Source organism: Poecilia reticulata, linkage group LG9, assembly GCF_000633615.1.
Source record: "Poecilia reticulata strain Guanapo linkage group LG9, Guppy_female_1.0+MT, whole genome shotgun sequence".
Lineage (NCBI taxonomy): Eukaryota > Metazoa > Chordata > Actinopteri > Cyprinodontiformes > Poeciliidae > Poecilia > Poecilia reticulata.
In genome coordinates this window covers 28777165-28802103 of record NC_024339.1, presented here as the reverse complement: position 1 = coordinate 28802103, position 24939 = coordinate 28777165, and the positions used below count along the sequence as shown (strand labels likewise).

The 24939-nt window shown below is 39.4% G+C and overlaps 1 protein-coding gene across 7 annotated transcripts; it reads left to right on the top strand.

Moving 5' to 3' along the window:
* The first annotated feature begins 1982 nt into the window (after positions 1-1982).
* On the top strand, positions 1983-24844 carry trpm6 (transient receptor potential cation channel, subfamily M, member 6). 7 transcript variants are annotated; one of them, XM_017306604.1, is made up of 42 exons: positions 1983-2876; positions 3237-3407; positions 5623-5702; positions 5886-5924; positions 8387-8573; positions 8885-9098; positions 9637-9761; positions 9864-10035; positions 10247-10421; positions 10844-10967; positions 11038-11110; positions 11841-11941; positions 12043-12177; positions 12970-13023; positions 13747-13881; positions 13973-14092; positions 14268-14542; positions 14757-14985; positions 15610-15762; positions 15860-15997; positions 16104-16232; positions 16330-16581; positions 16668-16842; positions 17603-17714; positions 17810-18006; positions 18131-18263; positions 18785-19226; positions 19940-20239; positions 20315-20585; positions 20673-20770; positions 20889-20991; positions 21278-21324; positions 21417-21481; positions 21568-21593; positions 21776-21826; positions 21983-22048; positions 22149-22447; positions 22566-22648; positions 22726-22931; positions 23029-23080; positions 23235-23347; positions 24417-24844. In XM_017306604.1, the coding sequence occupies exons 5-42, from the start codon at positions 8406-8408 to the stop codon at positions 24503-24505; spliced, it is 5700 nt and encodes a 1899-aa protein (XP_017162093.1). In that variant the 5' UTR covers positions 1983-2876; positions 3237-3407; positions 5623-5702; positions 5886-5924; positions 8387-8405; the 3' UTR covers positions 24506-24844. The 7 variants fall into 7 exon arrangements, with proteins under 7 accessions (XP_017162093.1, XP_017162092.1, XP_008417358.1 ...); XM_017306603.1 differs by having other exon boundaries at positions 3237-3480; positions 20673-20752; XM_008419136.2 differs by having other exon boundaries at positions 3237-3480.
* The last annotated feature ends 95 nt before the right edge of the window (positions 24845-24939 follow it).

Genomic DNA, 24939 nt, shown 5'->3' with positions numbered 1-24939 from the left:
CCATCTTCTGGAAGTTTCCAGGACGGCCGCAGGTCCTGCGCACTTTCAAGAAATAAGCGACCGCGAGAGGACAACGTCGGTTCAGACACAGTTACGGCAACGGATAAAGTAGGTCAACATAGTTTGATTTAGCAATATTTAGCCGACAGACGTTACCCTCTTGAAAGCAAGCTATTCTGTAATGAGAGTAAACTGCCACTAGATGTCGTCATTTGCTCACTTTTTAATACTCATCCGGCAAGACTTGAATTTGAATGTAACGTTATAATTTCATGACGGCTGCATCTCTGTAAATTAGCATTAGTTTAGCTTTTTAACATCTTGTTAAAAAGCTAAACTCGGATATCATACAAAATCCATTACACCCAGATACATTTAAAGTATTTTCTCTTGATTTATTTATTTCTCAAAAATAAATAAAATCCAATTACAGTAAAAGACCAATAGATGTTTTTTTTTAATACGGAAGTGTTATTTTGTGTTTTCACAATAATGGGGAAAACTGACAACAGTTTTCCAGCAGACGGTAATACTCATTGCTAAAATATGTTAGCAATGAGTGTGTCTGTTTACATAGTAGTGCTGTATTCATGTGTATTGATAGAAAATTGACACTGCCTGATTGCATCCATTCCAGTCTGCATTGCTGCAGTATATCATTCAAAAGGAGGCCCAAAACAAACACTAAGTGCATGTAATGTACAGTATTACTGTTGGTCTTTTGTATTGTGATTGTTTACTAATAAATGACTTTAGATCATTAATTTTTACTGTAACGCTATCTGCAAATTTACCTGAATAAACATTTGAAATTCATCACTGTGATGAATTTGTGCAAGTTTTACTTTTGAATTAAATTAGCAAGAGAGATTAACTTTGGTCATTTTCGAGATTCGTCTGTTCAAGTTTTCTTGCATCTTTGCTTTTACAAAATGGTACTATCAAGGTTTGTCTAGATGCTCACTTGCCTTTTCTCTTTCTTTCAGACAGCTGATGAAGATGGTACTTACAACTCTTTTCAGTACTGGAGGGTCCCCTTACCCGAACTTGACCTTTCCCTGCTCGAAGAGTCTAGTGACCATTACCCAAAAAAAGACAAGTCAAAAGAGAATGACACAACTGCAGATGCAATGGAGACCTGAAGATGATGAACACTTGATGTGTTTTATTACCTGGGCAAAGTGATCCTGTTAATCCTATAGACCTGTCAGATTATAGAGTTAAAGTGGATGTCTTTCTGTAGGATTTCAGTGAATTTCAGATGTTTTGTGAAGGAGCTCTTGGTCATCCTGAAGCTTTATGTTCAATAGGTTTTGTAAGAACCAGGGGAGGCTGTTCTTCATTTACACCTCTGCCCTTTTTTCTGCTACATCTGCCAATTTGCAGCAGAGTCTTAAGTAGTGAGTTTGTCAAATGCGAAAAGAAGCTGATTATTATTCAGTGCTTCGTATATACCATACATCAACTCACGCAGCAGAAGAAATGTTTTGTACCGACTTTGACAACTGATAAGTTGAAGTAATTTTCCAAAATGTACTTGCGGGGTTCTGTGCAGTCTGGATGATGATGTCATTTGTTTTTAGTATTCTTCAGATTTAAATACATATATTTCCCTTTAGTCTCACTTTTATTCCGTCTTCCTTTTGTCCTTCCTCTTAAACAATGGTGTCTGCAGGTTCTGTTTTCTAAAGACCAGTAACAACAGAAATATCTGCCATAAAGTCATTATGAAGTTTTGTGCTTATGCTTAGTAACCATCAGAAAATGGATGGCGAACTCTGGAAAGATGTACAATTAAGACATGAACAAGAACCCATGTTTGTAGTCTGCTTCAAGGAAAATGTGGATCTGGTTCCCAAATAAACATCTCTCAGCAGAGGTTGCTCTGAGTTACTTTGGTTGGATCAAGGAGCAGAATCTGTTATATTTTATAAACCAACTGGTCCATATGGACGTGTTGGTAATGTCTAAAGTAAAATTTCATATGAGATTTTAACAATTTTTATCTTCTGGATTTATTAAGAAAAAACAGATGCATACATGCATGTAAACAAACAGGGTTGCTTAGTTAAGGTTTAAAAAAAGTTCTTGCAGGTTGGAATTATTGAAGCCTAATAAAGTGCTTGACTGGCACTATGCAGCATACGGTAAGCCTACATTACGCCTCACCAACTTGTTGCTGCACAATGATTACCTTACTATTTGCAAAAGAAAGTAGTAGGGTGTTTGGAAGTATTTCTGGTTCTGAAATGTCAGGACTCCTCACGCTTAAGGAATTGCTGCAGTTCAGTTGGTAAGCTGCAACCTGTTTGGCAAGCTTTTTAAAATAAGCTTCAAGATGATTCATTAGATTTTAGTTTTGGATATTTCTGCTATTAATATGACACAAAGAAGCAATCTTGTTTTTACCCTGTTATCACATTGTGAGAATCTAAATGACTCGCAGCTAGTTGATTCAGTTTCCTAAATTGTTAAAGGTACAGTACTCTATATTTTCCAGGCATGTAGAGCAATTTTGTAGCACAATCAAGTGACTATCTCGCCTTTAGTCGTTACAAAAATGCTGTATATATCAAAATAAAATCCGATATCCTTTAAAGCCTTGAAATTGGACCTCTGTCTCTTTAAAAACTCCTGCTCTTTCTGACACTCCTTCTTCTTAGGAAGTCTTCACAACAGCTCCTGTATTAATCCCTTAAAACTTTTCCAGCGTTGCACTAAGAAATAGCTTGTATGATGAGCTCAGCAGCGTTTCACCAGGTGTTTGCTAATTGCTGCTGGCTAGTCTGAAGGAGGTGGGAGAGCTGCTCTATGAGGCAGAAGCTCATAGGAAGACCTCCATCCTCGAAGTTGGTGCAATCAAAGCAACTCTCCAGGTATGTTTTCAGTGAGGGAATAATCTTACAACAGGATGTTAAGCTCCTAAAATAAATCAATTTAACATAATACTTCCCCTTTAACACCGTGGCTTAGGAACTTGTGTAGAAATCAGGACTGTTTGTTCATTGCTATTTGATAATCAGGTTGTTTTATCTTGTAAATAAAATCATTTTCAGTACCCAAGTGACTATTTTTCTGTGACTTTCTGTCGGGGGCAATTCAAGGGATAACAGAAAATGGAGTTGATTTTTCTTTCTTTTTTTTTTTTCCCCACCTGAACAATCGAGTAACATGCTTGTTGGCGTAGAGCTGTTCATTGTGACTAAAGCCAGTCCTTCTTTGCCCCTGCTGTGAAGCATGTTTGCGGTTTGAAGGGGAGGACCGCGGCTCTGCTCCGGAGGTCGAACAGTCCTGGTTGTGTTGGAAGGAGGAGGAGGTCATGAGTTCCTCAAGGCTTCTTGGAAAAGCTCAGTGCCCTTTGGACCAGCGGCTGATAAAAGCTCAAACGACAGAGTAATGATGAAGAGGTGGGATTTGAAAGAAGTTCTCCGTTAGACTTAAAACATTTTATGTATGTTTTACCCGCAGAGCACAGCCATGGTAAGTTATGCAAGAGGAAGATAATTATGTAAATCACCCGAAGAGATTCTGTTTTCTGCAACCGGTGTTCTGACCGGAGTCCAGAACCGGTTCCATACGGTTTATTTACTATATTAGCGGTCGTTAGCTCAGAGCTAACGACCGCAGCTATTAGCTGACAAGTTAATTTAGTTGAACTTGGCAGCGAAAACATGGTAAAATGAGATGCGAAGTGCAATTTTTAGGGAACTTCGAAATGCCAGAATCTGTCTGCTGGACTTTGTGTTTAATTTTCGCTTTAAGCAATTCTTATAACATGTACTTAAAGTGCGGAGGTAATTTTAGGGTGAAGTTTTTCAATTAACCACGAACAGACGCGAAATATTGCGCATGTGCACAACGCTAGACGGCAAAACTCTTCTACTTGCCATGACTCGTCGTTTTGTAAAATTTGTTGAAGTATAAAAAAACAAGAAATTTGAATGTATAGAGTGTAAAAATATATATTTCGCAAATTCAGGTTCGGAAGTTTTGTTTACATTTTGTAAACAAGGTAATTTATTAATGCCATTATCAAGTTGCACTATGGTTTTATAAACTTTATGGTTTCAAAGCTGCACGATTTATGAGATTCCAAGAAAAGCCACAATATGACCCAACTTTCCACTGAATCTATAGAAAATATATTGATAATAGGACACCTTCCAGGGACAACATGCAGCATGTTGTTGCTGCACATTCCCTTTACAGCTTATAATATTATTGAAATAGCATCTTCAATTTCAAAGTAATGTAGCTGTAAAGTAGGATCTTTTTTTAACTACAAATTGTTATAAGTATGTGCATATTTAAAAGAAACAGAGAAATGAACAAACATTTCTAGGCTTTTAAGCCTGACTTATTAACCTACAAGTATAAACTTTCTATTTGTGGTTGGAACCTTTTAACATATGTTAAATTAGGGTAAAAAAAACAACAAAAAAACAAGATTACTTATACTCTTCACCATCACTAATGTATAACTTTCTCCCCAGAGTTTCTGTTAGCTTTATAGTAATTACTCCACGATATTAAAAATGTCTCCAATAAGAATAAACATTAAACCCAAATCAAGACTACATATATGATGACAATCAGTTGCTTACAAATATTGTTAAAATGCATTAATTAAAGAAAAAAAAATCATTAAACAGTAGTAGTAGTAGTAGCAGTAGTAATATTCTTTATATTTAGACTCGGCTTCTATTTCTGTTTCTTTAGTTTTGGGACTGAAATGATTCTTTTCGAACATCCACTGATTTAATACAAAATGTCTAGCCGAGTAAATGTATCAGATAAGCACCTGAATTCTTTCCACTAAACTAAAAGCTAACATTTTCCAGTCCTTCAACCTAGAAACTATTTTGGATACCATAACAAGTTTAGTCATGTGAGGTAATGTTACAGGAAGTGATAAACTGCTATAGTTCATGCAGTGTTTGGCATAGATAGTTGAGACATTTTTTAGACAGTCTCCTTAAATTATATAGCAATATAGTGTTTTTATGTCGTCACAAATGAGAATAACTTAAAATTGATACAACCCCTTGCTCTAAATAACTTAGTAATTCAGTGAATTTGTTTTTCGCTCTCTTGTGGTGTTCTGTGAGGCTGCAGCGCTTGTACTAAGGTTTTTTTTTTATCTATTGGAAAATCTCTTTTCTCTGAAACCCAACTACGCTTCAGGGCCTTTGCTAAGTGTTCATACAGTCAGACTCTGTTGTGGGTGGGAGTAAACCAGCTCCGCAGCCATGTGGCCTAATCTCAGGAAGGGGATATTTGTATGTTTCCTACAAACACAGATCTGCTTCTTGCAGCTATTGTTGAATCTGTCTGATTAACCGAGTCGTGCTAGGATGGGGGGGAGGGTTGTCGCTCACTTTTCTGTGGTGTTTCACTGTCGGTGGGAGAGAAGTCTGATGGTGAAGGACTTGAAGCTTGAGTTCAGCTGTATACGGCTGCTTTGACTACAATGAGCTTCACTGAAAAGGTTTTTGTTCCCTACAGGAAGACGTTTGCTTTTCCCCCAGAATAAATTAATCAGCAAAGATGAGAATATTGTGACAATCTACTTGACCTTTTATGTCGTTTATATTATCTCAACTGTATATTTTCCTATTTCAGACGGGGAAATCTTGGATTGAGGAGAGCTTCTTCAGAAGGGAGTGTGTGAAGTTCATCCCTTCCTCTTGGGACCAACACAGGTAAACAGTAAACTGGCTGCATGGATGGCTTTTATGATTCCTAGAAGAATGTATGTAGTATAACATTAACGTTGGTGGGTGGAAATAAACGTCTTCCTGAGAGCAGAACCACTTGGCAGCCATTTCTTTTTTCCAGGAACCATGTTGATTATTTCATAATGTGTTATTTCCTGTTTCTTTCAGATGCATTCCAATATGCCAAGTGTGCCAAAGCCTGATCAGGTATTACTTACGAATTTTTAGTTAATAATTTACTGTGCATCACCACCTGGCTGCCCACGTGGCATTGGCATTCTTATTTGTCGTGTAGTTTTCACTGCCCTCTGTTTATTTGTACTGTTCCTGTGTTTGCTGTCTTTGCACTGCTCCCACATTGTTTTTCCTTTCACTGATGCACTATTTTCAAAATGCCCCAAACTGCAGTTAGTCAATGAGTTATCGACTGTTCAGGTGATGTGGAAAAAACGAGAGCAGGCATGTGTTTAAAAATAAATTGTGTTTGGCAACATTGTAAACACAATGAAACAGAAATATGTAGTCTCAAGGACAAGGGGATGTGAAGAGGAAGGGTGGGAGACAGGAAAGCGGGAGTACTTGTTGCAGTCTGGCTTGGTCAGCTGGGGGTTTTAAAATGTATGCCAACGATTTACTTTGCTTTAGCAACATGTTGTTACACGCTTCACTATTCGTCTTTCTGACACTTTTTTTTTTTTTTGCATAAAAACATACAAAGAGACAAATAAAACATTTAGTCGTGGACAGAAATGTGTAAAAAAATCTTTGCAGTAATGAAGATTTCTGCAGATACCACTTAGAAAATAAGGTGGGATTTTGTTCTTTACAGCACTTGTTCAGTTCATAACTGTACCAAAATCACTAAAGGACACAAAGGAACATTTTGAGCAGCAGCCTATCTAATATAAATATTGTAAGAAAACCTTACTTTCAATATGAACTCCCAAACACTTCACATATTATAACTTACATATACAGTATTCTTTTCTTGTGTAGGAACGGAGTTATGCTATCAATTAGCATTTGAAAGGATAAATACACTGTCATATTTCATCATCGTGACTGTATTGGTGACAATGATGAAATATTAGTGTTAAGTATTAGTTAACTCTCATAACATTTGACCCTAGATCAAGCTAATAACTAAGTGACCTACTGCTGGCAGGGAGATTTTATTTGAGCTCCCTCAAATAAAACCTAAGAAAATCGGTTATAAACGACCAAATCCATTAAGGGGTTAAATGACCCAGTCTGCAACAGACTGGCTGCAAAAAAACAAAATAAAAAACAACAATTTGTTTCAGTGGTCTAGTCAAAGTCCAGATCCTTAGTGTCATTTAAATTGTATGGAGAGTCAGGCCAATGTTGTATGGAGGACTGGGCCTAATCTCCTCAACATTATTATGAGGAACTGCTAACGTCAATCAGAAAAAGGTTATCATGAGTCACTGAAGCCACTTTCAGTCACTAAAGGTCATTTGAAACCATTGAATCATGGGTTTAATTGGGTGTTGATCCTCATGCCTCATCAATGTTTTGCACTTTCAGTTTTGGCCTTTTTTTTACTTGACTTACTGATTCAGTTACATCACAGAGCTGCCATGACTGATTTCTCCTGTAAATGATTCATACCAACCGTAGGGAATAACGAACGAAAGTAATTTCGCTTACAAAATGTGACTAGTATCTGACTAGTAGATAAAATCTGCGTTTAAGAGGGCGCTCCTTTATGGGGGAAATAAGCTCTCTTTTATTTTTTTATGGGTCATCTGGTCTGTATGAGGATCAGAACCATAATAGAAATAGAGCAATATAAAAATCTACTGAGGAAATATTTAAATGATTTAATGTCCATCCATTCCATCCATTATCTAAGATGCTTATTCTTACGAGGTCACCAGAATGATTGGTTCCTATCACCAGCGATAGGCACCAATCATCCTGGACAGTCCAGTCGCCAGTCCATTTGATTTGAGCATTTTGGTGTCATTTAGCTCCACAATTCATCAAATACTTAACTACTAAGAGTAGGAGTGCACAGATTTCCTTTGTTTTGGGAGATCGGTGATTGGCCAACACTTGCATGTGAAGCCGATCTTAACCACTGATCTTATCTACCTCAGCAAAGGTGCGCAAGCCAACCCATGTCCTCATGCTGTCTGCATGTTTGCAGTTAATAACAGTCACCCCACTGTTGACAACTCAGACGTTCTAGCTATATTTGGCAACATTTCAAAATTGGAACCGGAACGCCTTTTGCAGATCGGTAATCGGTAATCAGACACCTGCAGTCGGTGCACCCCTAACTAAGAGAAAAAAATCTGTTATGTGATGGCTAAAGTATGTGGGTCTGAAATAATGTTTTATGTTGTAAGTAGGCTGGAACAAAATGGCAAAGCATGGGTAGGAAATAGTGGTATGAATTTGCCCAAAGCTGGTGAAATCAATTCCTCATGTACTGATTTTGAGCGATTATATATAAAAAAAAATAAAAAAAAAGGTAAATCATGAAACTGGAATGTCTAAGGTGATGGTGGATCTATTTATCAGGAAAGCAGCTGCTCAGCTGAGATTTTGTAATGTAGAACAGATGTTTCTCAAACAGACTCTGTCAGATCTAACAATGAATTATATCTAATTATATCCCATCATTTGTTTTCATTGATTAGATGTTGCTGTGGCCGCTTGATGGGGGAGCACTCTTGCCAGGAGTCTTTTCCTCAGATTTCCCTCTGTCCCAGTCCAGAACAGGGCATGGAGGAGTGGTCCATGGAGGCTCACACAAAGGCCAGTTCTACCAACGCCTATGGGATCATAGATTTTCAAGACACTGCCACACGGGTCTGTCGCGCCAAGGTTTGTAAATCCATTAACTGTGGTTTTCTTTGCCAGCATTTACTAAATGTACACTACAATGTTAAAAAAAATTATGATTAATCTGCCTTTTACAAAAAATACCTTTAACTATAAAAGTAGATACTTTCTCTAGTCTGAGTGAGATAGAAGTGTAGATGTTGCTGGTTGTGTAAACTTTGGTTTGCTATGATGGAAACAGATTTAAGGTGTTTTGTGGCGGCAAAGGTGCTATCTGCTGTAGAGACTAAACAACCTTGCGAGCAGCAGTTGGAAAACGCAACAAGCTCTTGAGCAGTGCCATGTTCTTCCAGTATGTCCGTGTGGCTGTGGACTCCAAGCCAGAGACGCTGCTCCAGCTGATGCTGAGGGAATGGCAGATGGAGAGACCGAAGCTACTGCTGACTGTCCATGGAGGGTCAGAAAATTTTATTCTGCCCCCAAAGGTGAACCAGGCCTTCAGTAAGGGGCTCATCACTGCTGCCATAAGCACAGGAGCGTGGATTTTCACTGATGGGATCAATACAGGTCAGTACAGGAATCGATTTTCTCTAAGACAATGATACAAACACCTGTAGGGCCTTGCAGAAGCAGTTATAACCCTTTAACTTTTTCGCCTTTTATGATTTTATAACCATAAATATCAATGTGTTTTATCATTTTATCAGTCAGTCCCTTAATCAGTAGTTTTAGAACCACTTTTCTTTGCAACTATAACTTCCATTATTTAGGTAATGCATTTATGGGATCGTCTCTACCAGCTTTGTACACCTTGAGTCTGAAACATTGAACTTTTACGAGAAAATAAATTGAAGGTAACAAGGAATATGTGCACATGTTTGTAGACCCAATATTGATTCATATTTATTTATTAAAAAGGCATGTTGTGATAGTGCAAATATGATTTTTGATATTTTATTAATTGAACAAAATGCACAGCACATTTTCAGAAATTAAGTCTTATAAAAGCTCTGAGAATTTTGCATTATTTTCATTTAGAAAAGTTTAAAGGAAAATTAGTACTTTTGCATGGCACTGCATTTGCTACTGTTTGCCCACTTTCCAGGTGTGTCTAAGTATGTGGGCGAGGCAGTGAAGTTATTTGGAGGCCACGACTTGAGGAAGAGAAACACGATTGGCATCACACCGTGGGGAATGATTGACAACAACTTGGACCTCATCGGCAGAGACGTTAGTACTAAATCTATGTTTCCTTCTAGCGTAACGATGAACATGTTTTACTCAGCGAGATGGCTGTCCTTTTTGTGAAATGTTAACTCAACACCTGCTCAGGTATTCAGACCCTACCAGCCACTGGGAAACCCTTTAAGCAAGAGGACCTGCCTTAATGGTTTCCACTCCCACTTTCTGCTGGTGGATGACGGGACACTGGGGAAACCTGGTTGTCAGCAAGGCCTCAGGAGAAAACTGGAGAAACAAATACAGCTACTAAAGATTCATCCTCGTAAGTTCATGTCACTGCCTTGCTGAATATGTACGATGGGCCGGATATGTCCCATCGTACATGCTATATATTTCTGGCTAAATATATAGCAGCACATTTTTATTAGTGTTAATTTTGTTAATTTCAGGCTGTATCTATCTTCGCTCATCCTTTTGAAGTTCAGTGGATTGACTCTGTTCTTATCATGACTATTTATTGCCCCTTCTCACAGGACTGAACCAGGGAGTGCCTGTGCTGTGTGTAGTGGTGGAAGGAAGCGCCGCCATTGTGTCAACGGTTCTGGATTATGTTAGCAATGCGCCCCCTGTGCCGGTGTTTGTGTTTGAGGGGTCGGGCAAGGCTGCAGACCTCTTCGCCTTCTTACACAAGCAGACTGCTAATGATAGGTGTGTAGGTAACATTTATTTTAAGTGGGAAGCCATATAGCTGTACTAGCTTGTAAAGTTAAACCAGTTATTAGGTGCATCGATCAAACTTTTACCAGCTGATAATTGTTTTGGGCAATGCTAATTTTCTTTCAAAGAACAGTAAGACATACAAACTCTTTTTAGTTTTTATTCTACAATGCTGTTTGTTTTCTGCTGTTCTCTGGAGCCGTCCCAGAACATCTGATTTTATGCTGAGATTAAATAAATGGATTCTATCAGCTGATAAGGTGACTTTTGAAAATGCAGCCCAAAGGCCTTTTATATATTTTTTTACTTTTAAACATTTTGAAGACCTTATATCTTTTTCTTACTCAATAGGTATGCTCTATTGTGTGTTTGTCTTTTGCAAGTTGCTGTAATTTGACTCTCATCCCTTTTAGGCAGCTGGATGCTGATATTGAGGAGGACTTCCTGGGTAGGATTGGAGATGTGTTCGGAGTTGACAGGACAGAAGCTGCTCACCTTTATACTCTACTCCAGCAGTGCATGGATCACAGACAGTCAGTGAGTGAAATAGGCTTGGTGTGGTTTAAGACACAAACAGCATCGTCATCATTGCCTTTTTGACCAACAGATCACCATCTTTGACTCTGAGGCTGACGAGCAGATGGCAACTGATGCAGCCATTTTGACTGCCGTTCTTAAGGGTACATGTTTTCTCTTTCTGATGACTATTACAGACTTGCTTCTGCAAATAAGTCAACAGGAACACATTGCAACTTTGTATGTTTCAAGTTCCTGACTCACTTAAAGCTACATTACATAACTTTTAAACAGAAATGTTTTTTTTTTTTTTTTTTTTACACATTTGTTAAAACTGTTACTATGTTGTGACAGGTTGATAAGAGATGGATAATCTGTGGAAAAACTTAAGCTTTTCCACCTCCTCATAGTGCTGTCATTTCCATCTGAATCAATGCATAGCTCCAGAAACAACCAGTCAGAGTAAGGAGGAGTGTCTTATCTATGTCAATCAATCTTGTGCACGTGTTGCTAAATGTTCTAATGGCAGAGAAAGAACTCATTGTTCTTTATCCGCTGTCATCAGTGGCCATATTAACTCGCATGAGCATTTATGACAGGCTCTACTGTCAGAAAGATGCAGTAGCATAGCAGTGAGCAAAGGGGAGAGTGCGAGCAGCGCATACACGAGGGTGATCCTCCTTCTGATTACTTGTTTTTAACAAAATGTATAAAAAAAACATTTTTTCTATTAAAGTTACATCCTGTAGTTTTAAATGTTAATATGTGTTAGATTGAGGCTTTTTTGTTCCCAAAACTTTGATATATAAGCTGGAAAAAAGTCTGTTGCTGAAATAAATATGCATTGAAATGTGTTCTGCTGGATTTTGAAATTTTTTGTTGAATGGAAAACAGGAACCAAAGCCAGTCCGTCAGAGCAGCTGAGTATGGCTCTGGCTTGGGACCGGGCTGACATCGCACAGAAAGACATCTTGGTGTATGGTCAGCACTGGCAGGTGGGGCCGGCTCTGGACAGGAGTTTATACCATGAATTTGACCTTAATCAGGTATATTCGTTGATCTATTCGATTAAAATCATATCATATGCTTTGTTTAGGTGGGTTCCTTGGAACAAGCCATGCTGGATTCTCTGGTGATGGACCGTGTGAGTTTTGTGAAACTCCTGATTGACAACGGCATGACGATGAGCCGCTTCCTAACCGTGGATCGCCTCGAGGAGCTCTACAACTCAGTAATTACACCATATCTGTTCCTTCTTAATCTTAATGATACTCCCTTTGTTTTTATAGTTTTGTCTTCCTAATAGGGCAACTTGATTATAGAAAAGAAAAACATAATTACAATTATTTCGATCTATACCAAAATCATCAATTTATTGTGCTCTACTTGATTAACCAACTAAAGCTATATTTGCAAAGCAGAATGTGCAAAAATTACTTTAATGATCAAAATTTTTGTTTGATTACATTCTTTTTGATGTTTGGAAACAGACTTGAGGTGAAAATATGAAATTTGATTACGTGGACGATCCTTCGTGTTTTAAAACCTATTGTTTTTTTTTTTGTTTGAAAGCAACAACACTCCACGGTTCCACTGTTTGTCTTGCTGTTTGTTTGTTTTTTCTTAGTTTTCCCAGAGCCCCTAGTTTGTTTTTCAAACAGAACAAATCCAATCTCTTTACTTTGACTAAAACACAGATTTGAACATATCAGCTTTGATTGAAAACAGAGCAGCGCTGTAAGTGTTTGCTCAGGGTGGTCAGCCGTATCCAGGGTATTTTCCCAGCTGTTGACTTTGATGCTCAAATGAAAAAGCTGTCTGTGGACAACTTACACTTGTATTTTGCTCCACACTCTCTTTATCTCATGTGTTTTATAGCTTGTCAATTATTCACAGCTCTTGGTCCATTTATGAAACATGAATATCCGGAGAGCTGCTGCTGTCTACCAGTATTCTTGGGATTTCTTGGTTTTTATTTTTCTTCTCTCTCTTTCTTAAGTGTAACAAAACATATTTTTTCCAGCCACAGGGTCAGACTCAGCGCTTCTTGCAACATCTGGTTGAAGATGCAAAACAAGTGAGTGATGATCTAATACATGTAGACATCTAATGTTCTGTTGTACAGATAGATTTATTGTGCATAAGGTGAAATGTTTTCAACATTTATTACTGTTTATTTAAATTATTATGTCTCACAGCTAATAAAACCCCCAAATTTAATATCTTAGTTTATTAAAATTTTAAACGGAAAAAGAAATTCATACAGGTATGTTATGTTATGGCCTACAAAATCATGGGGAAGACTGCTGACTTGGCAGTTGTCCACCAGAAAGACATGAACACCGTTCACCCGAAAGATAAGACACTAAAGGTCATCGCTAAAGAGGCTGCTTGTTCACAGCTTCTTTAGCGATTATGCAATTGTGTGGAAAAGTGTGAACAAGCAATAGGGGTTTAAAGACGTTGTGAAACAAAACCTATTTGAGCTTGGAGGAAATTATTAAGACTTTTTAGTATTCCTCAGCTGACATTTTTGTTTTAAAAATTCTTTTTTATTTCATCTGATGTAGTAATCAAATTTCCACAGAACTAAACTTTTGGTTATCTTTGGCAGTACGCCATGATCATCAAATGTTAACAAAAAGGCTGTAAATGCTCAAAATGTACAGTTTTTGTGTTTAGCCATGTCATACACATGTTCCACTTTTTGAGTTAAATTTGTGAAATAAATAATTTCAATTATATTTTACCCACAGAGAGGCCTCTGTAGTTATACTCACTGCTCATTTTGTGCTGGTAGACCTCTCTCCCTACAGGTTACCGTCTGTCTCTCATTGACATGGGGCTGGTGATTGAATACCTCATTGGAGGCGCCTATCGAAGCACCTACACTCGGAAAAACTTCAGAGCTGCTTACAGCCGCTTTCAGTGCAAGGTGAGCAATAAAACTTAGATTATGTCCCTCTTGTAAGGAAACTACTAAGATCTTTATGAGATATTTAAAAAAAAATTCTTTTTGCTTGTAGGACAGTAGACGTTACAGCTCTGGTTCCTTTAGTGACCAAAGGCGAGGAATGAGCGTAAAGAAAAGCAGAAGTCTCCAAGACCTTCACTTCTTCAGAAATGCCCAACCCTACAAAAGCAAAGTTGGTGAATCTACTCTGTCTTTTGGCATCTCATCACATGCTTATCCGTTCAGCTTCAGTTTAGAAAACTGATTACTCTTAAAGTTTCTGTGTGACGCATTCTTGGTGGAATCCCTCGACCTTTTTCTCTCGTGTCCTCCATTGCTACCCTCATCCGTCCATTTTGTCTTTCCAGGATCAAACTGAGTCGACGGGGAGCAGCCATCAGGTGGTGTTGACCCATGGCCTCGGTGACACCACTCTACTGCCATGTAATTTCAACTCCAATGACCTGTTCGTGTGGGCCGTCCTCCAGCAGCGCCAGCAGATGGCGCTGTTCTTGTGGCAGCACGGGGAGGAAGCGTTGGCGAGAGCCATCGTAGGCTGTAAGCTTTACCGTTCGATGGCCTTTGAGGTGCGGCAGAGCAACATGGACGACAACGTTGCAGAGCGATTCCAGTCATATTCACTGTGAGTATAAAGAGCGAAGTGAAAAGAAACCACTTCCTGTAAAATGAATCGCATTTAAAATGGCTACCCCTTCCTTCAATGCTATAAATTTATTTGAAATTGAATTCTAGTGTTTGATGTTCAGCTTCAGATGTAGTTTTCCCAAATCGGACTTGCAGTATAAGCTTTATTTCACTGAAAACCTGCATGTCTGCCCTTTCTCTGTGTGTGCCAGGGAGTTTGGCCAGCTGGCTGTGGATGTGTTAGATTGTGCTTTTCAGCAGAACGAGCAAATGGCCATGAAACTGTTAACCTCAGAGATGGAGACATGGAGTCACTTCACATGTCTGCAGCTGGCCGTCTCCTCGAGTCATAGACCATTTGTGTCACACTCCTGCACCCAGACTCTGCTCACGGATCTCTGGACCGGCCCGCTCAACATGAGAAAAAACTCCTTTATGAAGGTAAACGCAACGGATGATGATAGTTTAGCTCCCTGCCTTTGGGGTTTAAAGGAATCTCATAATTGTTGGAAAATACCATTATGAGTCAGTTAGTTCTGTTTTAATTATATGTGAATTACGTTTATTACCAAACAACAACAAAAAAAAACACAATCCTGGCAAAAACAGTTTTCTAGGGTTGCAACTAACGATTACTTTAGTAATCTATTAATCTATAAATTATTCTGACAATTAATTGATTAATCAGATAAAAATGTGCCACATTCTACAGATTTCTCCATTTACCCACTTTAGCCTCTTTTACATAATATTATAAATTCATTAAACGATGCAAATAAGTAAATAATAATAATTTAAAAAATCACATAGCAGTTCTTTAGTGAACACTTGATCATTTGCAGCTAAAATTGGGTGAAGTTGCTTACAGACAAAAAAGGTTTTTCATCATAAATGCAAAATGTACATATATTTTGTAAAATTTTACCTTAACTACCAGTCCAAGTGTGTTGTTTTTTTTTCCAGCAAATTGCCTTTTTTGAGTCTATATCTCACTTAATCTGTGCTAAGTTAGTTGACGATTATTTCAGCAATCGATTAATTTGCGATACACACATTGTGTTGCAGATCATTTTGAGCCTTCTCCTGCCGCCTGCCATCTTGCTTCTGGAGTTTAAAAGCAAGGCTGAAATGTGCCACGTACCGCAGAGCCACGAGGCAATGCTGTTTGGGCTCGAGTCTGTGAAATCGCTGCCAGTCCCTGAGGGATCCGTTCACATGGTAGGATGCCGGTGCTGAACTTTTTAAACCAGACTATAAGGTTTTCTCTCTGACTTCTCACCACTTGCCCTCTTTTTTTTCTTGTCTCATGTCGCAGGACAGTCGGGATGCAGAGCGAGGCCTCCCCTTCCACAATAAGTCCACCCTGTCCACTGTGTTTAAACAGTGTCTGTCGTGGATCACAAGGCTCTATGATTTTTACACTGCTCCTGTTGTTAAATTCTGGTTTCACACAGTAGGTTATGTGCATCTTATTATTTATTTATTTATTTATTACCCATTTGATGTTTTTGATCCACTCAATGAAGAAATCTAACATAGTGTGTTCTGTCTCATGTTAGATGTCCTACTTGATTTTTCTGATGCTCTTCTCCTTCGTCGTCTTGGTCAAGATGGAGGACCAGCCAAGTGTCCAGGAGTGGTTGGTTATTCTTTACATCGTCTCCACTGCTGTTGAGAAAACCAGAGAGGTGAGTTATGATGCATCCTTCCTCATTTGCAGTCTTCAGTTATAGCTACAGCACAATGAAAGTTAACGTCATGGTACTAAAGACTCTTGTTTTTTAGATTTTGATGTCTGAGCCTAGAAAGCTGAGGCAGAAGCTGAAGGTTTGGTTCTCGGAGTACTGGAACAAATCCGACTTTGTTGCCATCCTCCTGTTCCTGGTTGGGCTTACGATGCGTTGCCATGCCGACCCCTTCCGGACTGCAGGACGCGTTGCTTACTGTCTGGACATCATCTTCTGGTTCATCAGAGTTTTGGATCTTCTGGCTGTCAATCAGCATGCTGGTCCTTACCTCACCATGATCACCAAGATGGTGAGTACAGACCATGTTTGGCTACTAAAGGATAATACCGTAGCATTTGTAACACCTTTCTTTTTCTTTCCTGTTTGTGTTCCCAGACCAGCAACATGTTCTTCATTGTGGTGATGATGGCCATTGTGCTGCTGAGCTTTGGCGTGTCCAGACAGGCTATCTTGTCACCAGATCATGAGCCATCATGGAGTCTAGCTCGAGATATTGTCTTCCAGCCATACTGGATGATCTTTGGGGAAGTGTATGCTGGAGAACTTGAATGTAGGTGGATCATTAGAAAATTTAGCACTTATTTAAAGAAAAACTTAATGAATACACCCAATTTTGTAAAGTGAGTAAAATAATTTTAAATCGACTACTTGGTCTCTTGGAGTTCTTAACGTAAGGTAGATACTAAATTAGATGAACAGCAGATGACACACTTGACTGTTCCTCATCTTACAAGAACTATGACACTCATAGTGTCATAATGGCTTTCTTGGAGAACCGTGGTTGGCTTTATTGTGGCCTTGCATGCTTTACAAAATTTTATTTTAATTTACATTTTTCTTTAGTAAAACTTACATATGTCAACAGTATTGTTTTAGAAAACCAAGGTGGCATTTGTTTATTCAGATAGGTTAAAATATGAGTTTTGTTCCTACTCAGTACTTTTGTTGTAGATTTAATGATGAACGTCAACCTCGCGTCATCAGCCCTCCTTTTACTTTGCTTGATAATTATTACTTCACTTGGAGAACATTTGTTAATTAGTGCATTTTTTTGCAGCTAATTCCCATTATTTACCCTGTTTATTCCTAAAGAAACGGTAAGATTTACGTTTTAGTCTCCAGTACTCATCAGAGTCTGTTCAGATTTAGCATCTGCTGAAACAGATTTCAATTTTAAAAATTAGTTGTTTAAATCCTGAATCTCATATGTGTGATTCCAGCGGTAAATGAAAAGTTTCCCTCACGTTTTTTTTGTGTATTTTCATGCTGACTCCCACCAGTGTAACATCGATGTGTTTGTGTGTTGACAGCATGTGGCGATGATTCCTGTCCTCCTGCATCTTTTCTGTCACCGCTCCTCCAGGCTGTCTACATGTTCGTCCAGTACATCATCATGGTCAACATCCTCATTGCATTTTTCAAGTGAGCCTCCTGTTGCACTGGCAAAAATGCATAAATGCATAGATATATACTGGTTTAAAAAAAATTGTTGTGTAAAATGATGTCGTCCCTAACAGCAACATCTATTTTGATATGGCTTCAATATCCAACAAACTGTGGAAGTACAACCGCTATCGCTACATAAGGACCTATCAGGAGAGGCCGTGGCTGCCCCCGCCGCTCATCCTGCTCAGTCACGTGGCTCTTGCTGTCAGAAGCATCTACAGGAGATTCAGTGGAGATGCTGAGCAGGAAGAGAGGCGCTCTGGGCTCAGTGAGTACCAACAGTATGCACAGTGCTGCGGGGATGGAGGGAATAAGTTTGCAGTTATTTTTTTTAAATGCATCTTGGCACCACAAATGATATTTCTCCTATTTTTTTAATTAACTTTTACCAGAACTCTATCTGGGCCTGGAGGATAGAAAGAGGTTGTATGAGTTCGAGGAGAAATGTGTTGAACTCTACATTCACGAGAAGAACGAAGATCTCCACAGCACCTCCATAAACAGAATCAGAGCCACAGCCGAGAGGTTTGTTTTATTTTAAGATGCCTGCTGGTGTGAAACGGGGCATCCGCACATCCTTAAAATGTCTTAAATTCATTCAAAAAATAAGTTTGTATGTATGTATTTTTTTTTTTCCTCTGAGCTTTCCCTCCTGCTAAATTGTATTCAGACGTTTTCGTTGTGTTGTGTGACTTGAGGCATTTAAAGCTACCTCTAACTAGCAGCTATTATAGCCTTGCTACCTAGCTCACTTTTTTGCCTGTATCTTGGATAAGTGCAAATTTATCGCCACTTGACCGGACAAAGTTTGTAAATTTCTCTGTGTATATAGGTCGAAACTCCATTCATAATAGACTTAAAAAGTCTTAAATTTGAGTTTGTGAAAACTGCAGAAACCCTATGGAAAAAACAAGCCCTCCACTCAAACTGCTGAAAATTTGAGTAGAGATTTTGATTTGATTTTAAAAGTAGTAGTCAAGCCATGCCACATACCTTGTTACATTGTTACCAACTATCAACATTTGTCTTTGTTTTTGTGCCACTAGAGCTGATGAGATGTGTGGGATGGTGGGGGAGGTCTCAGAGAAGGTCATCCTCATTCAGGACAGCCTGTCGGAGCTGGACGGTCAGCTCGGTCAGCTTCAGGACCTCTCTGTGCTGGCTGTGGACACCATCACTCTGCTCTCTGCCTCCGACAGCCTTCAGCAGGAAGAGGCCCGCCTGGCTCAGTGTCGCCACGTTTTGCCGGCATCCCGTCACGTCCTCCCTCACAGCTGGACCCTCCCTCACAGGGGAGCAGAGGATTGTGATGTTTCTAATGTGCGCCGCCTGGAGATTAAAGCCTGCAAAAGCATGCCGCCCTCTTTGCTAAAGGGCTCTGCTGTTGAGGGAAGTCGACGAGCGTCGCAGGAGCGCCACACCGGAGTGAGAGAAAACAGAGCAGGAAAAAAGGGACTGCCTGAGGCAGGAGAGGAAAGGGTTAAAGAGGTGGGTGGCTACATCGCGAGCTCGGATAAAATTAGTTTTTCTAAAGAAGGGATCTGCAAGCTGTGGCTCTTTTCACCTTCCACAGTGGCTCTTAATAGCTAAATAAAGGTACAACTGCAGATTTTAGCATTTTTCAATTTTATTTGATGGAATAATTGCGCTAAAGAACGACTCCAGAACAACCAGTAATATTTTTAGGTTTTTCGTTTTCTAATTTATTTGGAAACTGGGCTTTTTCAGAAACAGAATCAGCTTAGTAGGCCATGATCGTGTGGCCAATCAAAAATTTAAACGTTTTATTTCAAGCGCTTCCAATAAGTTTAAATAGATCAACTTTAGAGGAAATAAGGGATTTTTTTATTGCATTTTCCACAAAGGTCAACATCTCATAGAATAAAATTTATCTAACCACTTTATTGCAAATATTTCAGATTTTTCTTTGTTTTAAAGCATAAAAATATAGAAGTATTTGGATGCGAGAACAGATTTTTTTATAGTAGAAATTTATCAGAAATTATAAGCAGTTCTTTTTTTCCAAAAATCTTGGAATATTTGCCGTCTTAAACAAGTTTTATTTATCAGGACTGGAGGCAAAATGGCTTCTTTGAATACAAAGGTTGCAGACACTGGGTTTTTTATGATTCATCTCTGAAACAGTAAAACACTCCCACACTAAATGTTATGTAAAGTGTAATTTAAACACATTTCCACAGGACTCCAGGTCTGTGCCTGTTGAAGATCCCAGTGAGAACTGGTTCAGAGGCCCTGGACGTGGGTCACATGTTTCCTCCTCTCAGTGTAACCTCGGCGGCGGAAGGACTAAGACGCCCTCCGAAACCCCTGAGTCGTCCCATTGCGGGTCTCCCATTTCACCCAAACTGTTCGGGACGGCGCATAGCAAAGCTTGGACGCATGACCCACATTTGTATCCCAGTCAGGAGGAAGCTTCAGTTGAAGAAGGGGAAGAGGATGCTGAAAGGGAAGAGAAGGAAGAAGATGTACCCAACCTGGAGGTATTTGTGGCCTATAGTAATTGTTTAACTGTGTCTGACTCTGACAATGACGATGTTTCTCCCGTCTTTTCTCAGGATGAAAGTCAACCAAGTTTTCCATCCAGGCATTCCAGCCACTGGAGAAAACCCCCATTACCCACGAGGTGGGCATGTTTGCCCAGAGAGCGTCCATATGGGTACTGCAGGTCTCTTTCATCCAGCATGGAGAACATCGCTTTTTCTGGTGCACCTCTCAGCCCGACGAAGGGATCTTTCCCATCTCTTGACGAAACGACGGACAAGGAGGGCATGTTTGATGGTAGAGGCCTGAGGAATGATGCATCTTTACGCTGCAGCAAGAGCCAAGGTAGAACTCCTTGTGCCACTTTAATGTCCCGGGTGATTATGCCGTTATGCATCCGAATTCTCCAGGTTATATGCTTTGTTTCTGCAGAATGGGGAAAATCCTCAGAATTCTCTCAAGACTTGGACAGCAGAGGCAAAATCCACAACAGGAAGACAGTGAAGATAAAGGCGAGCATTCCAGATCCAGTAATCACGCTGTTGATTTTGACCTCTTTTCACGATAAAACAAACGGTTTTCCTAACAAGCATTAATCATAAATCTCATATTCTGTTCCCATTTCTCTTGCCTGTTTCTTGACAACAGGAGACGCTGGAGTCCCACTTGTCCGACGCCTTGTGGAGCAAACAGCGGAGGTTTGTTGGAGAGCCGACGTGTTGGTCTGCTTCAACCAGCCTCAGTCAGCTCAGTAAGGATCTACATTCACCAACACAACCAGCTGGAAGTAATGGATTATTGTGAACAGGAAGAGAAGTGACGCAGGCTTCTGGAAAGTTTTATTCTGAATCAAAAATCTCAAACACTGAAATAAAAATCCAGTGGAACCAGTTGCCTGAAGAAGTGGCCTAATTAGTGAATTACCTCCAGTTATGTGTAGAGGTTTTTAATTTATTTTAATATATGAATATGATTTGTGTTTTTGCTGTTTTTTTTTTTTTTGTAAAAATCGAGTTTTGATGTAAATATTATTTCAGATTTTGATCCCACTGATTTGATGCAGAAGCAGGTGATTTCCCATCAGGTAAATCCTCCCTGAGCTTCAGTTTATATCGAGTCTCTGTTGGAAATGTCAGTAAACCCCTGAAGGATGTTTTTTGGTCTTTTGTTTCTCAGGAGGTGTGGAGTTCGACTCATTCAGCTCGAAGCAGCTGGACCAAATCAATGAGCCGCAGGTCTTCGTAAGTCTCAGCTTCAGCTTTTCTTTCAGAGTTAATTGGAATATACAAATATATATAAATGTATATATTTAACATCTCTCTTGTAGCTTGCAGAGCGGATTTTCTCCCGAAGGTATTTCTTGTCATTTCACACTTATTGGGCATTTTGCTGCTGTTGTTTATTTATGTATAATTATTAGTACATGTTGGATTTATGTTGTAGTGTTTTATTAATTAATTAATTAATTAATTAATTTATTTATTTATTTATTTATTTATTTATTTATTTATTTTTCTTTCTTTTGCTTGCTGCAGCCAAGGGCTCCTCCTTCCAGTCCAGTGACAATCTGTACCCACACTTTTCAGGTATAATAAAAATAATATATCAACACTTTTTTATGTAACAAGTTTAAAAGATGTTTTTTTTTAATTATTTTTAGTTGTTTACCATTTTTGGTTATTTCTTTCTGCGTTTATTGCTTCATTATTTGTTGTTTTGATGGTACCTGTCTGTGTCATAAGCTATGGAGAGGAACAATCTGCTGAGACTGGCTCACAGCATCCCGTTTACTCCTGTTTCCATTTTGGGTAAAATTCTGTGTTTTGACAAACAAAAATAGTATCATTACATGTTTTTTTTCCCTGTATTTTCTACTTTTTCACTGGATTAACTTTTTTGTTTTCACAGGAGGTGAAGAAGTGAGCGTCTACTTTTTGGAGGAAGTCTGCTCTAAAGCTGAACCTGAGTCCAGCTCTGTCTCTTCCTGGTCGTCGCGGGTCCAGTCTGCGATGCTCAAGCCACTCTCCAGCGAGGAGGGTTCCCTGGACGGCGGTCTCCGGCAGGGCAGTAGAATGCTGTGCACCTGGGCACAGCAGGACATGCTCCAGCCTGGTCAGATATACGTGGTCAAAGCTTTTAAGCCAGAGGTGATCCGGTCCTGGCAGAGGTACTTCCATGGGAGCACCGCGCTGCAGCTCTGTTTGAGGGTACTTTTCCAAAACCATCTCTGGAGCATTTAAAGCAAGACACTGCTGAAAGATTAGCAAAAGTACATCTTGTAGTCCCTTTAGCTTTGTAATATGTAGCATGTTTGACATCCTGAAGGAGATCCAGCAGCAGAGAGCAGCGCAGAAGATGATGCAGGTGTTTAACCAGATCAAACCCAAAGATATGCATCACTCACCAAGGTGTGTGTGTGTGTTCTCTGAATCCCACCTATAAGTGCATGTGTCTGCATGAACTGACTTTGCTCCCTTTCTGCTAGATTTCTAGATGTTTTCTTGGTGCTTCGGCATTCTAACGGCCAGTGGTTGACTATCGAGAGAAACTTGATCGGCAACTTCAGGAAGTACAATAACAACACAGGGGAAGAGATTGCCCCCTGCTGTTCATTAGAGGATATGCTGCTGGCATTTTCCCACTGGACATATGAGTATTCATGCAGAGAAATGCTGGTGCTTGACATACAAGGTAAGCGTTTTAGTATTTTTGATTATTTATGACATGCAAATGCATTATTTTTTTCTCCTCCCTCTTCATTTGTATCTCTCCTTTACGTGGTTGACAGGAGTGGGAGAGGAGCTGACTGATCCGACAGTCATCATGGCAGATGACCAAAGGTACACAAATCCAAAATGGCAACATGTGGTTTCAGAAGAGTGTTCTTTTTTTCTTTTACGAAGAGCTTCATAACTCTGACACGAACTGTACTCCGGCGGAGAACTGGTTTGTTCTCCGCTTCACACTGTGACTCTCTGTATGACCCCTTTGCAGCTGTAGCAGGGGTGAAGTGCTCTTTGGTCCCGATAACCTTGGAGACGCTGCCATCAACGGCTTCCTGCAGAAACACTCCTGCAACCTCTGCTGCCACAGGCTGGGACTAAAAGGTCAGAAATGTCACAAATTTTTAAAATCAGTAAGCAGCTGTAAGAGGAAGTAAGAGTCAGGAAATCTGGAGCCTTCTAGAAGTTTTGAACGTTTTTTCTTAATGTTGTCACTTTACAACAACAAACTTCAATTTATATTATTTCGATTTTACCTGATAGACCAACATGAAGTAACGCATAACTCTTAAGTTAAAGAAAACATATTTTCAAAAGTGAAATTTATTGTTAATATCTGGAATATTTGGCGTGCCTTACCATTCATAAAATCCACAAGTCACTGTGGTCCATTTCATCTCAGCATAAATCTGCCTCAGAGAACATCAGCAGACAAAAAAGACATCATGATGATCAAGGGGGAAAAGTTTAAAGCATTATATTAACTAAATATGGTTTTTGTGACGTTTGAATACTTAAGAAAATAAATTTCCTCCCTAGATAGGCTGTTTTGCATCACCGTGTTGCTTCCTGTCACATCTGCATTTTCCTACTTGAATGTCACCTCTCTGTCGTCACTCACGAGGCCAAGTTGGCTCTGAAAGAAATCCCCGACAACTTCAAATGAAGTCGGCGCGCACCAGCAGCCAGCTAATTAAGCAGCGAGTCTTCGTTTATTTCTCTAACAACAGTAGCGTTTGAGGCATGGGGGTGGGCCCTGCTTTGTGCGTTGTGCTGCGCGGCCTTTGATTACGTATTAATCATGTCTTTGTGCTGGCAATGTGCTGCTGAGACATTAGCTTTGATTAGCTATTAATTAATGTCTCTGGGTAGACACGATACCAGCATCTAGAGGATAACGGCGCGGAAAGAAACCGCACTCGAAAACAAACAAGCCCGGCAAACAAACACACGAAGGCAAACACTCAGACACAGTTGTTTTGATATTTCAAAGGTGCGTCGTGTTTGCTCTTCCTTTTCTTGTGTCCTCTCCAAGATATCTCCCATCAAATCAAACCAAATTATTCATGCTGGATGTGTGGACTTCCTCCCAGGCCTGTCAGTATTCTCTTTCTTGTGATAATGACTGCGTTATTGGAGCGGCGTGTCGCTAACGGATGTTTCTGTTGTTCAGATTTAAGGAGGCGCCCAGGCAGCGGAGGGAACAGCAGCGAGGCAGAGCCGGAGTCGGGGAAGGAAGAGGGCGATGAAAACGAGATGTAGACCGAGGAACGATGAAGGAGATAAAATAACACTCAAAAGCACTTTTTCTACCAAAGATGTCTTTTTTTTTCTGAAACCATATTAGCCTTTTTTTTCCCCCTGTTTACAATGTAAACTGCCTGACAAGTGAGAGAGAGAGCTAAGTCTGCCATCAGATGTTTCTGACTGGACTAAAACTTGCTCGTATTGTGCATTCATAATTTATGTTAATATAATGCAAAGAAACAGAAAACTACATGACATATAAGACATTTTTTTGTATTTTTTGTAAAGAATAAGTAATTGATATATATTGTAAGATTGCACACTGTGAATTGTTGTAGCTCAAATAAAAAAAAATCAAAACGTAAAACTTAAAAAAAAAAAAAGAGACAGAGATGCACCCATAAAATTTATTTTATTTATTTATTTTCTTCCCACAACAAAATGTCTAC

Bases quoted from the DNA above. Each gene is read 5' to 3' on its own strand.
- trpm6 (XM_008419136.2), top strand. From the start codon at position 3,454: ATGTTTTACCCGCAGAGCACAGCCATG. The intron at 19,227-19,939 runs GTGGGTGGCTAC...ACATTTCCACAG, and splicing joins GAGAGGAAAGGGTTAAAGAG to GACTCCAGGTCTGTGCCTGT. The intron at 20,240-20,314 runs GTATTTGTGGCC...GTCTTTTCTCAG, and splicing joins AAGATGTACCCAACCTGGAG to GATGAAAGTCAACCAAGTTT.